This window comes from Triturus cristatus, chromosome 2_1 (assembly GCF_964204655.1).
Source record: "Triturus cristatus chromosome 2_1, aTriCri1.1, whole genome shotgun sequence".
Classification (NCBI taxonomy): domain Eukaryota; kingdom Metazoa; phylum Chordata; class Amphibia; order Caudata; family Salamandridae; genus Triturus; species Triturus cristatus.
Window position 1 is genome coordinate 1,124,843,394 of NC_140581.1, and position 13,700 is coordinate 1,124,857,093.

A 13,700-nucleotide genomic window follows, 5' to 3' on the forward strand; every position below is an offset into this window, starting at 1 on the left:
TCTTTCTGCCGCTCGAGTAGAAGTTCTACTCGAGCAGCAGTTTCCTCAACGCGAACGGAAGGTTTCTCAACACGAGCGGTAGCGACCATCCGCTGGGAAGCAGTCTAACGTTGGATTTTGTTCGATCGCGCTCGCCAACTTACCATTGGTTCGCACGAGAGAGGAAAAAACTCCGTTTTGCTATGCAAAGCAGAGTTTTTCGTAACTCCAGGAGCTTTGCAGAGCGCAAAAAACTCCGCAAACAGAGGTCACCTCTTAGGCCTAATAAAAACATGCAGTTGGATTTCCGCTGACCAAAGTAAACAAAATCATACATGAGCCTGATTTAGTCAACACTTGGTTGCATTTACATCCTCAAACAGAATTACTTCTTCCAAGTGCAAGAGTAAGTTCCTTTTCAAGGTAGGGGACAAAACCCAAATGTGGGGAGTCTCTAGAGGAATGGTTTTCTCCATGAGAAAAATAACCCTGTGGTTGCAGATTTACCACATTTAAAAAAATATAAAAATCGGGCCCTCAATATCAAAGGTCTGAATGTGCAAACCGTAGTGCTAATGGTGCATTTAGACATCCCTTATCCAAGTTCCTTGGCAACAGATTTATGTACTTTATATCTGAGAAAAGTATCAGACACAAACATTAACTTAACAATGGTTCCTCTGTTAATAAAGCTTCTCCCGCAAAATCGTTCACTTCGTTTAAATTATGAATGAAATTGAACAACACTAAAAATGTATTCCACGGCTTAGTATGAGAGGCTCATATACAAAGTGCAGGTTAAGTCAGAAACGTATTTAAAGATCTGGTTGCCTTTTTTGGGCACCAGGCCCTTAGAGATTCTGCCAACGCAACTGCTGTTTTATTCCACAGTTTTCTACTATGATGTACAGGTGGCACCATTGCTCCCATTGGGTCACCATGGCACGCTCTACTGCAGTATGCACCTGAACCTTAAACTGCCCTTGTGCATGGTTCCCTGTATGTACCCTTTCTCATAGGTTGGACAGTCTCTGATAATCTTGTTTTTTTGAAAAGTCGTTTTCCAATCTGAATGCTATGTTATGACACAAGATGAGAAGGGAAGTTATTGTACTGAAGTCGCCTTTAAACATAATTTTTTAAGAGTTAAAGCACAGCAATGGTTTGAAATCAGGGACATGCCTGGTCATGGTGTCTGAATAATGCATTATCTTGAATATTTTATGGCTTGGTTACTTGCGCCAGATGAAACAAAAACAAATTCATTTTACGTCTCGGTTCCCATCTACAAGGCAGCAGAAATCAATTGTTTCAAAATATGCAGTGGCTAACAATCAATTCTGTTGGTGCCGAAGTAATGAATTGAATTTTAATGGTATTTTACATTACTCAAACACCTGTCCCACAGCACCCACTCACTTTTGTCCCTCCTTAAAAGGATCGTGAGTGAATAAGAAATTTCACTCGTCTAGGCTGTGTCACCTGGAGTCACTTGACACCTTGGGACTTCTCCGCCTGGTTGCCCTAGAGCCCAATATATTAAATTATTTCGATATCAGTGACATAAATTGACTGATATTTCGGCTACTATAAAGCCGAGTGTTTCTACATACAAGAACAGCCAGGGTTCTCCATCAGTGTGGCTTACACCCTAGAAGAGTTTTTATCATTTCATGGCCAGGACGAAGGAGAGATGCAAAAACAGAAAAGGGGGAAAAAAGTAATATAAAATAAAATCACAAGCAACAAGAAGTAAAAATACAAATAAACCTAATGACAAAATGGCATGTAACTAACAGGTAGATAAACATTTTACTCACATTTTATTCTCTGCCTGGAGAAAACATGAATTTCAACAGTAAGGTTTTGTCTAAAGCGACTGTGGGCCAGTGATGTAATACTAGCAGTTTACCTGATTAGGAACACACACAGACGTGTGGGCGGCTGTTTACCCCAAACTCTTGGGAACTTTGTAGCTTAGCTGCTTAAAAATATGTAAACCAATTGGAGGGGAGGGACAGCCGCGAGCATGGAACAACTGATAATACAAACTAAAGCGAGCACAAAGGATGAAGTGCTAGACCGGTTTGTCAGAGCTTCCAGATATTTGAGCAGGCAGTGAACCTCAGAGAGGGACCTCAAGATGCCAGGATGTCTGGGCTTGGTATGCGATAGCTTAAAGAAACACATACATTTCCCCCTCACTTGTGTGCCTCTGTAAACTGTAGAATCGTCTATGATTTCCGGGTAGTGTCTGGTCTTTGCTTATTAGTATTTTCGTTGACTACTGCAATATACATATTACAACTTCAAAGTGCCTATATTTCAGATAAGAGAGGTACATGGAGTTAAACATATAGGCACACAGAGTCAAGCGATAACCTTGCGTGCTACAGCCTAGGCAATACACGTTTGGTGTGATACCTTGATGAGCTGAATCTTAGCAAAGAGCGCACCAGCCAAGCTAATTAACCAATGATGAGGGTTCTCCTTCTGCCTTGAAATGGATGGCCATGCATATGGACAGGGAAGATTCCAAGTTGTTGGGGCTGTAGAACGACTGCAAAGGATGAGTCATCAAGATGCTACAGAACGTGTCCCAAGATTTTCCATACTGAAAAGCCCTTTGAGTGCAGGGATCTGATAAACAAAATGTTTATATATGGATGTTTGGCTGGAAAGTACAATGTAAGTGACTGGCATCCAGTGCACGGACGGCTAGTAGGGAGGAACACTTCGGGGAGTTAAACAGGGTATGCCCGAGAGGTAGCATTCGGGTCTTGAACTCCAATTTGTCTCTAGTGGGAAGTTATTGAAATGTCTTGGTGATTCCAATTAAATCAGGCCAGCTCATTGTTCTGGACTCAGGAGCCCGGCGTACATATCACCACAATAGCTCAGTTTGAAATTACCAATGCAAATTTCTAAATGATTTTGTGAGGAAGGTGTGACAAGGGAAGATCTCTCCAAAGCTAGAAACGGTGAAACACAATACCGATCCTTTACATAGTCGCATTTACACTGTCAACATATACTTTGTTGTTCAACATTTATGGGTATGGTTAGGTGAATTCAAGATGGTATTGCATTGAAAATGTAAAGACAACAATGCGATAGTAATGTAGGTACTACTGCTGTAGTGATGTAAAAGTGATAAAGTAAATGTTGAAGATTTAGGGGTTGTATATGTAGTCACTTTATAACACACAAAATGGATAAGGGGGTCCAAGGGAACAGATTTAAAGACCTGCGAGAAGTTTCATTCCCCTAATACGTAATATGCAACACACAAACATAAACTCTCGGGTCTGAGCAACTTTAGAACTAGAGCATGAAAGGAGAGATACTATAGTCAAGCTGTGTCTAAAATGACAGTGAACAAATCAGAAAGGAAAGGAATCCCTTTGAGGATGAATGCCCTCACTCACCCGAAGGTGACATGCTTCATCATTTAGGCTTTCTCCTCTCAGTGGGAAAACCTAGTCCCACTGAGGGCTACAACCACCGCACTGAGAAGTGGGAGCTCAGGGATGTTTTTGTTTAAGATTTTAGGATACTCAGATCCCAAAGATGAGCACTAATGTGAGAAGAGGGCGCAGCGCAAAGAAATTCAAATGTGTGTGAAGTGTGAGCTAAAACTGGCTAGCGCTATTGAAAGAATGATTTTTATTGACTCATTAGCCCTGCCAGAGATAAAAAACAGTGCAAAGCAGTTACTATTAAAAACTGCTAGATGACAAGGGTCAACATGTTTCAGCCAATGACCATCTCAAAAGTATGTGTGGCTTTCATCAGGACCAAAAAACAAAGCTGCTGCTAGAAAGTGTTACACACGTGCAAATAAAGTTTGAAAAAAAGACCAAACCAGTTAATGCTTTAGCGGATACAATCTCGCTGGAACTTGTCCAATCTGTGGGACAAGTGAGCCCACCTCAACCTGGTTACAACTCAGGGAAGGGAGCCCCGCTCTCTCCGTCGATGTACAGAGATTGCAACCGGAGGAGGACCCTTGTCATCTAGCAGTTTTCAATAGTAACTGCTTTGCACTGTTTTTTATCTCTGGCAGGGCTAATGAGTCAATAAAAATCATTTTCTCACATTAGTGCTCATCTTTGGGATCTGAGTATCCTAAAATCTTAAACAAAAACATCCCTGAGCTCCCACTTCTCAGTGCGGTGGTTGTAGCCCTCAGTGGGACTAGGTTTTCCCACTGAGAGGAGAAAGCCTAAATGATGAAGCATGTCACCTTCGGGTGAGTGAGGGCATTCATCCTCAAAGGGATTCCTTTCCTTTCTGATTTGTTCACTGTCATTTTAGACACAGCTTGACTATAGTATCTCTCCTTTCATGCTCTAGTTCTAAAGTTGCTCAGACCCGAGAGTTTATGTTTGTGTGTTGCATATGTAGTCACTTTTTCAGATAAACATGCTCTTAATAGCTGCATTAGCTTAGGAAGTGAAGGAGAAACCTCTGTTAAACAACATGCCCCCCCCATTACAGCAATGGGGGAAAGCCATAATAAGTCATGTAGCATAAATGAAAAAATAGTGAGAGGTCACTTGGACGCTAGTTGCATACATTCTTTCATTTGGCCACAGATGCCGCTTCCAAAGCTGGACTTTGCTCAGTCGGACGGTCATTTGATGGCATTTCCTGACCCACCTTCCAATATACGGTAAATCTGACTCTGCACTAGTAAACTGATGGCTCATGTAGATGCCTTCCAAAATCCAGGTAAACTGTGCCATAAAAGAGTTGAACATTATTAATTTAAGGGTAGGCTGTTGATTTTGAAAGATGAAGTTCACAGATTTCTGGAGTTCTTATCACAGACAACTCTCCAGAATTAGGTCCGTCATCTATGAGTAGACCAGTCAAGAGTTGGCTGGAAGCCACCATCTCTACTGCCAGATGCAGGTATTGCCTAATTATGTAAGAGAGAGGATTCCTCCACAAGTCCTGCAATCCTCAAAGGGAAGCTTCAGTGGCAACCACTGGCCTGTAAAGTGCTAAACAGTAAAGAGACTTTAAGAAAATAAGTGCTATATAAATCAGAAGACCCATTCCGTCTTCTGAGCCTCACCCTTAGTTCTTTTAGTTTTACCTGCAAGAGTCAAATGAACCTTGCACAACAGTTCTCCCATTAACTGCGACTGAGAGACAGTGGACCCGGACTCTGCATACCTCTTTGTAACAAAGAGGAACAGAATTGGGCAGCTCCATCATGTACCAAAATTAATTAATCTCATTAATGTAATAGTACACTACGCCATGAGGCATACACATAGGCTCGTGTGTGTGGCTGAACTGGTACTTTTTAAATTAGAAAGTTCTGCCTTTCAAAAACGTTTAAGGGAACTTGAGTCTGGGGTAGTGGTGCAATGTATTCACTTCATAGACCACTGATTCAAAATAAGGTGGAAAGGAAAAATAGCACTTAAACTAACCAGCAATGGATATTTTTCATGAAACAGAGTATTATTTGAACATATGCTTGAATTGATGACCTTAACTTCCCTTTCTGAAGATAGCCATAAAGCTAACAAGCAGGAGGTCCAGCATATTCCTCGCATCACTACACTACAGAACTAGAAAAGTGTCAATTTGATAAAGGAAATGTGGTTAGAAAATAAACTTAATAGAAGTGCTAAAAAGAACCTCAGATAATATTGATATACAATATACCTAAGGCTCCAGAGGTGGGAAGATATCGTTGGTGTATATCGTTCGAGTGTAGCTTGTATTGCCATGGTGCTTGCAAAGCATCATAAAAATATATACCTTGAGTGACACAGTCAAATCCATAAACAAAATCTTTTCTGGGCACCAATAACTTACGAAACCGACTAATCAGTAGAGGAGTGTGTATAGTTAATAGTTTCAAATATGTATTCAACAGTACACAAGAACTGGAAGTTGCCCTGGTCATCTCTATTGTCCTCCTGATTCTCTACCTGGTATGACAGGTCCCCCCCCCATCGGAGCTCAACACCGTTTAGAATGTTTCTCGCCTTGAGTCTTGTTTAATTGTTTTTCTGTTTGTTACTTTTCTTAAACTTTAAAATATTGGTATCCTGCCTATCTTCTGAGTTGCAGAGAATATATCCTGTAATTCTGCTGGACCTCTGGGGATCAGTCGCTGCTTTGTGACGTCAAGCAATTGATTTGCATATACTAGCGGCCGGCCCTTGTGGTTGTAGGCCCATATTTGTAATGATGTTGTTTTGCACAATAAAGTTTAAAAAAAAAAAAAAAGAACTGGAAGTTGCATGTCATATAGCAACACACAAACCCATGTCACAGTCATTATCTTCTTATAGGGTAGTCAATCCACCGAGAGCACAACCAGTGATGTGCAGGTCGCAGATCTGAATGCAGGCAAGATCAGAAGGATTATTAATCACTTAGAGGCCAATCAATTCAGTACTGTAATAATGATATATATTGTTCAAGCACCTAGAGACATTTCAAAGTAAACAATCATCATCATCAGAACTGCACAAGCCTCATGGAATTATAGTTTGTGAATTCATTGTAGTCTAGACATAAGCCAGTTTCCAGGTGGGACCACAGTCTAAGTAGGCAGTGTCTGTTAGGGTAGCGAAGGATGCATGGTGATGCTTGAAAATATGGTTATACACTTAGGAAGCTACCCACATCACCACAGAAAATATTTTAAAAGTAGGATTTCTTCCCACACATCCATGCTGTTTCGTGCCAGGACCCAAGTTTCAAGCTCAAGGGAAATATGGTGATATTTAATTTTAAATTTTGATTATGTCTTGATGGGAGGTACCTGGTTCAATTTTATTGTGTAACCTATTGCAAGTGCCACGTTACTGTGGCACCACTACCCCATAAGGAAGCCCTTCTGCCATCTAGGACGCCGTAGATGCAGCATGTAGGCAGGATGGTTACAGCAATGCTCTTGATTTTGCACAGAGTGTGGTACTGCCCGATGAGTCACAATTGCGGACAAACGATTCCAGAAGAGGTTCTCTGGCTGCAGAAACTGGGAGCTTGAGCGAAGCAGCCCTTTGAAACGGACTCTGCAGGTGCACATTATAATCCCCCACGCCCCTTCAGGTCCACTGGCCCCCCACCCGTTCAGGCCCATTGGCCCTTACTCGCAAACGAGACCAGCTTCCTGCGCATACCTAGCTTAGCAGCACTAGCAGACTGATCTGGGACTTCTTGGCTAGAGATTACACTACTCCGACTAGAGCTGGTACATCTGGGCTTCTACTAACTTCTCCCGAAGGGAAAGAGCTCGGCATGACTTGAGGGTACTGTGCTCAGCTGACCAGCTAATCACGACACATGTTGGGAGTCTTAGTTGCATACACATCTGCAGCACTTATGTCCAGTGTTCTCGAAATATTTGACATCGCAATCAGGGAGTTAAAGGCAACATATGAATATCCCACTGACGAGGTATATATGTAAATTAAAAATGTATGGTAACTTACGAGTTTCCCTGCTGAGGACTGGCAGAGGCAACTGAAGTTGAGTCATATTGTTCTACAAATAAAGAAAAAACAAATGTAAGAATACATAAAAATAAAAAACAAATACATTTTATATGTATGTGAGATTTAATCACTGAGTTATACGGATTCACTTGTTTTGAATGGAAAGGGAGTGGAAGGTATGAAAGTTTTCCATTGCAAAAATACACAACCCTTTTATTTTGCACATAAAAATCTCAGTCTCTCAGTTAAAGATATAGATAATACGCAGGCCGAATCTTTTCTACTGCTCCAACATAGCCTACTAATATTTTTCCGTCATGCTTTATACTAAGCAGATTGATAAATTCACTAATTTTGGTAATTTCGCGTGGATTTATTCAGAGCCTGATACTACGTGCTCACACAGCTCTTGCGAAAGAAGGAAACAAGGAGCAATCACTTACTGTGGATCTTCTTCACAGAGGGAATATGCTGGGGCTCCTAGAAGAGATACAGGAAACAGGCATGATATAAAGCACAAAATGGAAGCTGCGCAAACCACCATTGACAGTAAATTCCAGAAATAGTCGGTCAATAACTTTGACGAATGGTTTTAGGAGTGATAGCAGATACCTTTGTTGGAAAGGGAAATTTGGACGGCTCGGCTGTGCTAGGCGTGTGGATGGCAGTCAAAGGAGGAGGCCATGAGTGGGTCATTTCCTAAAAAAAGATTTTAAAAAATGCCAAAAATCACACACTGTGAGAGCTACAAACTGGTAATAAATGACAAAAATAAAAAGGTAGAAATCATTTTAAAAAGGCAGAGTTCCTATTTTCCGAATGCTGCTCATGCTAAGTATTATTCTCCTCAATCATCGACGGCATTGCATCACCTCAACCACACCCAGAGTCAAACTGCAACGCCAAACTTTAGCTGGAAGAGCAGTGATTTTTTGCAGAAGCCCATCTTGTTTTCGCCATATAGAAGGACCCAGAATATGAAATTGATCATCCGTTAGGGTATTAGTGACGTTGCGCAGGTTTAATTTAATACAATGCCCTCGACTAAGAACCAATTACTCAGATTCTCGCTAAGCTATAGAAGTGATCTGCAGAGGTCATTAGAATTTGCCATTTCACCTGATAACCACCTTAATTTCAGGTGATTGGCTATTTTCCTCTAACTTCTTTTCCACTGTTTGCTAAAATCATCTATGTATGTTTATACTTGGTTGTTGGGACTGAAAAGTCTCCTATATGGTAACATACGTACACCCCGCCCCGTGTGCCCAACTGTACTGATGTCTGGAACCCTGATGCAGATTTCTGTTGCCACAGGCAAACAAGGATCATGCGTGTGTGCCATGAAATAGGCTTGTCTCGCAGAGTTAGGTTTTGTTGGACCGGGAAGTGCACTCAAAGCGCTACCCTCATAGTGGTGGAAGGCTACCACCTTAGCCAGAAGCTAAGCAGAATGAGCACAATGGTGGCAGCAAAGAACTTAGTCATAAGTAGGGTTGAATAGGTCCTTTTTAGGTCTCGCCTGACCCAGCGCATGCGCTGTTCTGGCGAGACATTTAGTAGGTGGGTTTAGAAAGCGCTCCCCACATTTTTGTGCTGGAGACAAGCTACAGTGCACAATGGCATGCACGCGCACAGCTGCTCCCCGAATTCCCCCCTCCCTTCTCACCCAGCCATCTGCCTTTCCTGCGCGAGAATCCCTAGCGTGCGTCATCACGATTGCGATCACTTTCGCTTTTGTGATCGCGATGAGGACACTGCCACCCAATCAATGGAGGAAAACAAATCCTGTTACACTGCCCACGCGATTCACACTCTCTCTCGGATAAGTCTTGGCAAAACTTTAATTTTGCAGGTGGACTGCGTGAAACACGCACATTTCACATTATTCTAAATCAGCAGACTTTCACATTGCGCTATTTCACAAAATAGTTTACGCATGGAAAATATGTTTGAGCAGGAAATACCTCCCCGGGACATTACATTCTTGAACCAGTGTTCCGCTGGTATCCTGTGTGACTTTCTTCAATAAGAGATATGTCCTCTGAGCAAAAAACATTTAAATGTTAAACAAGCATTGGCATAGCCAATAGGTCTCGCTTTTGGGACCTTATAAGTATTTAGTTATGCAACTGTTGCATGGCTAAACACTTATAAGGTTCCAAAAGTGAGACCTACTGGCTATGCCAATGCTTGTTTAACCTGTGACATTGGAGGGAGGCTTACAGGGTCACTCGCTTTTTAAATTTCCCCTGCTGTGTGCTAAACTTACCCATGGCCTAAATCATGTTGGTGTGAAGTGCTGCACAGTGCAGAAGTAGGTGTATGTGTGCCTGGGAAGGGCACAATACAAGTCTTCTTGTGGCTTTTATCTACACAGGTTTGTAAATACAGAATACTTTGACCATATACTGGACAAATAAATGCAAAAAGTGGTATTGCTTGCTAATGTCCGTTGTGGATACTCAGGCACATAAGGGTATGTTGAGAACTGGCCCAGAGGCTAATGACGAAGCAATAACAAAATTACAAATGGTATTCAGTCCTGGAAATACCAAAAAGATCAAAAAATAGGATGCTGCATTAGCTAGCGATACTACGTTTTGCATCTGTCCGTCCAGTACATGGTCAAAGTACTTTGCATTTGCAGGTACCTATGATTCCTGATTGAAGGTGGCTTTGCTGATGAAAGTGGTTTTGTGCCAAAACACACGTAGATAAAAAAAATCACAAGAAGACTGAATACAAGGCTTCTATAAAGAGTACCAGTTGACTCATAAGCACATTTTATATGTATTGTATAATATTGATGTACTCTTAAAAACATTATTATGATGACTGTTTCCGTGAAAATTATTCGAAATCAAGGATTACTGTGTTAGATACTTCAGTATTGCATCGACTTTGTGTACTCCACTATATGTGTCTGGGTGTTATGAATGACTGAGGATACAAATGTTGAGATTTATATTGTATACAAATGTTGAGATTCATGCAGGATGAATAAGTATTGTATTAATGGTCTATATATATACTAATACAACAATGATATCTGATAAAATCACTTGTTTTAAAAATATTTTAACTTTGTTGATCATTAATAAAAACTTGTTTTGTACTCATCCTAGATGTGTGCTGTTTTGAGACCTCTAGCTAGGCAGGATACTAATCTTAAAGTTCTGAGTTGCCGGGGGTTTTGTACATTTACACAGTACATGGAGGATACGGTGCTGTGCAGTGTGTGTATGCTGTATACATAAACTGGGTGTAAGTGTGCCTGTGAATTGTACAAAACATGGAGGGCCTGGGTTCCATTTTTGGAGAAGCACCCCTGCATGGTGAAACATGGTGGGGAGGTAGAGAGATTCCCCCCAGACAGATTTGTGGATTGCTGCATTCCTGTATGTGGGGTGGAACACACATTGGGGATGGTGGATGTATAAATGTTTACCTAATGTATAAGTGATTACTTCCCCTCGCTGATGATGAATTAGGTTCTCCCTATGGTCTGGTCAAGTTATTTTTTTCGATTTTAGCAGGATTTTATTGTGTTTTATACTGTTTTATGGCTACAGGGTTTGTACAAATCAGATTTTAATTGTATGTATTGCAGCACTTTCTTTTTATGGCTATATATGCCAAATAAAAATATAATAAACAAAATGAACATTGGGGAACCAGGCCTTCCGTGTAGACCTCAATGGGTGTTCTTTGATTCAGTGCGAGGTGACAAGGAAGGGACCTGGGCACATCCAAGGAAAAAGAAGGGGGCGGATAAGAGAATTAAATAGTAGGGCTGTGTAGGAGAGTAGGACCTGCTTCTTATGGTTACCCCCACTTCTTTGCTGATGTTTCACTGTTTTTCGACTTTAGTCTGGCTGGGACCCTGCTATTCAGGGCCCCAGCCTAGCTGCTTCCTCTCTAAATTGATTGCATGTACTTTAGGTACACTCCAGATTGGATTCTGGGGTACCCTTATAAGCCACTAGTATATGGTATACTATGTACCCAGGGCATAGGTACCCCAGAGGCCTACCACGGGCTGCAGCATGTATTGTGCCACCCCTGGGAAGCCATTTAACATTACACAACAGGTCTGCTACAGCAGCCTGTGTAAGGTGGTGTATGCACCCCTTACTGAGGTATAGGTTACCTCTATCTCTCCATATCACTGCACATGTAAACCTATCAGTCACCCTTATGGCAGGCCTTGACAATCCTGAAGGCAGGGTGCTGGGTTTCATGTGAGAGGGTGCCCATGCATGAGCAGAGCCCCTCTGCAGCTTTTGGACCTTTATTCTGGGGTGGTGTGTGATGCAGACAAACCATATACTCTTAAGTGCATTATAACCTCGCGGTAAATGCTAACTTTGGAATGGCTGCATGGAAACATGTTGTGTTTAGTGTCAAACACCTTGGAATCATACTCCCACACCAGTAACTGGTGTGGGAGTATGATCCCACCCTACTAGAGGGAGATACATGACAGCACCGGTATACCCGGTACCAGCTTAACAGACCCTGGCATCACAAAATGGATGCTGCCAGCCACAGACACAAGTATGCCCTCCTGCTGCTGGACAAAACTCCGGCAGGGGAGGCCTGACAATAGGTTTCCTGTCACAGAGAGGTGTAACCATCTCCCAGACAGGCTTTACTGTCTTGGGGCTGGGTGGGTGCACTCCAAGAGTGCTTTGATGTCTGCACTGGGGGCACATTTGGTGTCCCTGTGCATAGTCCAGCTCAAACCGGTTGCAGGGGATACCAGCCCCTGCTCTGGCACGAAACTGGACAAAGGAAATGGGTGTAGCCACCCTTCTTTCCTGACCCTCCCATAGGTGGGTGCCCAGAGTTTGTCCCACCCCTTCCTTGGGTATAAAGTAGGAACGCCTGACAACAGGCCTTTAGATTTGCCTGGACGAAACTCTGCTACAGAATCCCAGAACTTCTACTATCTACACGACGTTGGATGACAGAAGAATCTCCCTTGGAGTAAAGGAGTTTCTCCCCTGCAAGGCAGGCACCAAAGACGCATCTGTCCGGTTTGCATCGACGCTGCTCCCAAAGGACACAGACTATTTTGCAACACAGGAGGTGGGTTTCCAAGCTTCTCCGAGGCCGATCCGTGCTCTCAGCAACTCTGAGATCCAAAGCCCTCATGGGGACCGTGAAACCCGAACCCCTGTACACGTGACCATTTGCAGCAGCATATGCTTCTTGGCGATCCCCGAGGCTGTGCTTTGGGCTACTTGTAGTCCAGACCCCGAGCAGTGATTCCACCGAAGATTGCTGGCCTACAATCCTCGAGTGACCCGTGGCCTGGTATCTAGTGATTCTTCTCGAGGTCCCTTCGCGATCCCTTGTCTGTCGACTTGTGAGTCCCTGAGAAAAGTCCCTGAGAAAGGGACTTTTACTTTCAATGGGCTTTCCTGGTTGCTCCAGACGTGCCTGGACTCTTCATCACTTGGGGAGTCCACAGGACCTTGCTGATCCACACCAAAGCCATTTTCTTCCCACTGCGTGGGGTGCAGTTGCCAAGGCTTGTTGATCTCCAATCCGGAAACTGCCCCCCCAGCACTCGACATCTTTCGTGAGACAGCTCGCCTGCAGACTGCGGTCCTCGTCGACGCCTCCTGATTCCCGTGGCAGTGGAGTCAAGCTTCACCTCTTCGCACCTGAAACACCCGACATCGGTGGGCATTCGTCTATCGTGCCCCTGGTCACTGGCAAGTGACCCAGACTCTGTCCCCTCCGCTTTAAGGTTCTTCATATCTTCGATCCAGGCTTGGATCACACCGGACACTTCTCCTTTCTACAGCAGCAGAACTTTGCAGCACATCGCCATTGAAATCAACGACGATTCCCAACACCATTTGACATCTATGCACCCGGATTCCCTGGGTGAGGTAACACGGGTACTCCGGTGCTGCTGTGGGTGCTGGCCCTAGAACCCCCTAAGTCTAAAGGGGTTTGCTCAAAGTCCTCTTCTAAGTGTCCTTATTCTTCAAAATTTCAACTGCGACTTTCCTATTGATTTGTACGGGGCTCGTGGCTATGTTCTCACACTGCACACGTCCCCCGTGGGTCTCCTGTGTCACTGCCTTTGGTGGTTCCTTGGGGTCCCAGCGATTCTACGGGCTCTAGGCACTGTGTCTAGTCAAGTCGTGGTTCTTATACCACTTTCTTAATATATGGTTTGGTCTCCCCCTGGGGCCCATTGTATATTGTGCTATTTACTGTCGTTTAATA

General features: G+C 43.2%; 1 protein-coding gene across 3 annotated transcripts in view; it reads right to left on the bottom strand.

The window, feature by feature from the left end:
- Positions 1–13,700, bottom strand: part of AFF1 (ALF transcription elongation factor 1) — a 957,397-nt gene that overhangs the window by 120,972 nt on the left and 822,725 nt on the right. For all 3 annotated transcript variants that reach the window (XM_085636540.1, XM_085636541.1, XM_085636542.1), the window contains 3 exons: positions 8,064–8,150; positions 7,895–7,931; positions 7,449–7,500 (listed from right to left, as the gene is read on the bottom strand). In XM_085636540.1, the coding sequence (XP_085492666.1) occupies positions 7,449–7,500; positions 7,895–7,931; positions 8,064–8,150 (176 nt within the window). The remainder of the gene's footprint in view (positions 1–7,448; positions 7,501–7,894; positions 7,932–8,063; positions 8,151–13,700) is intronic.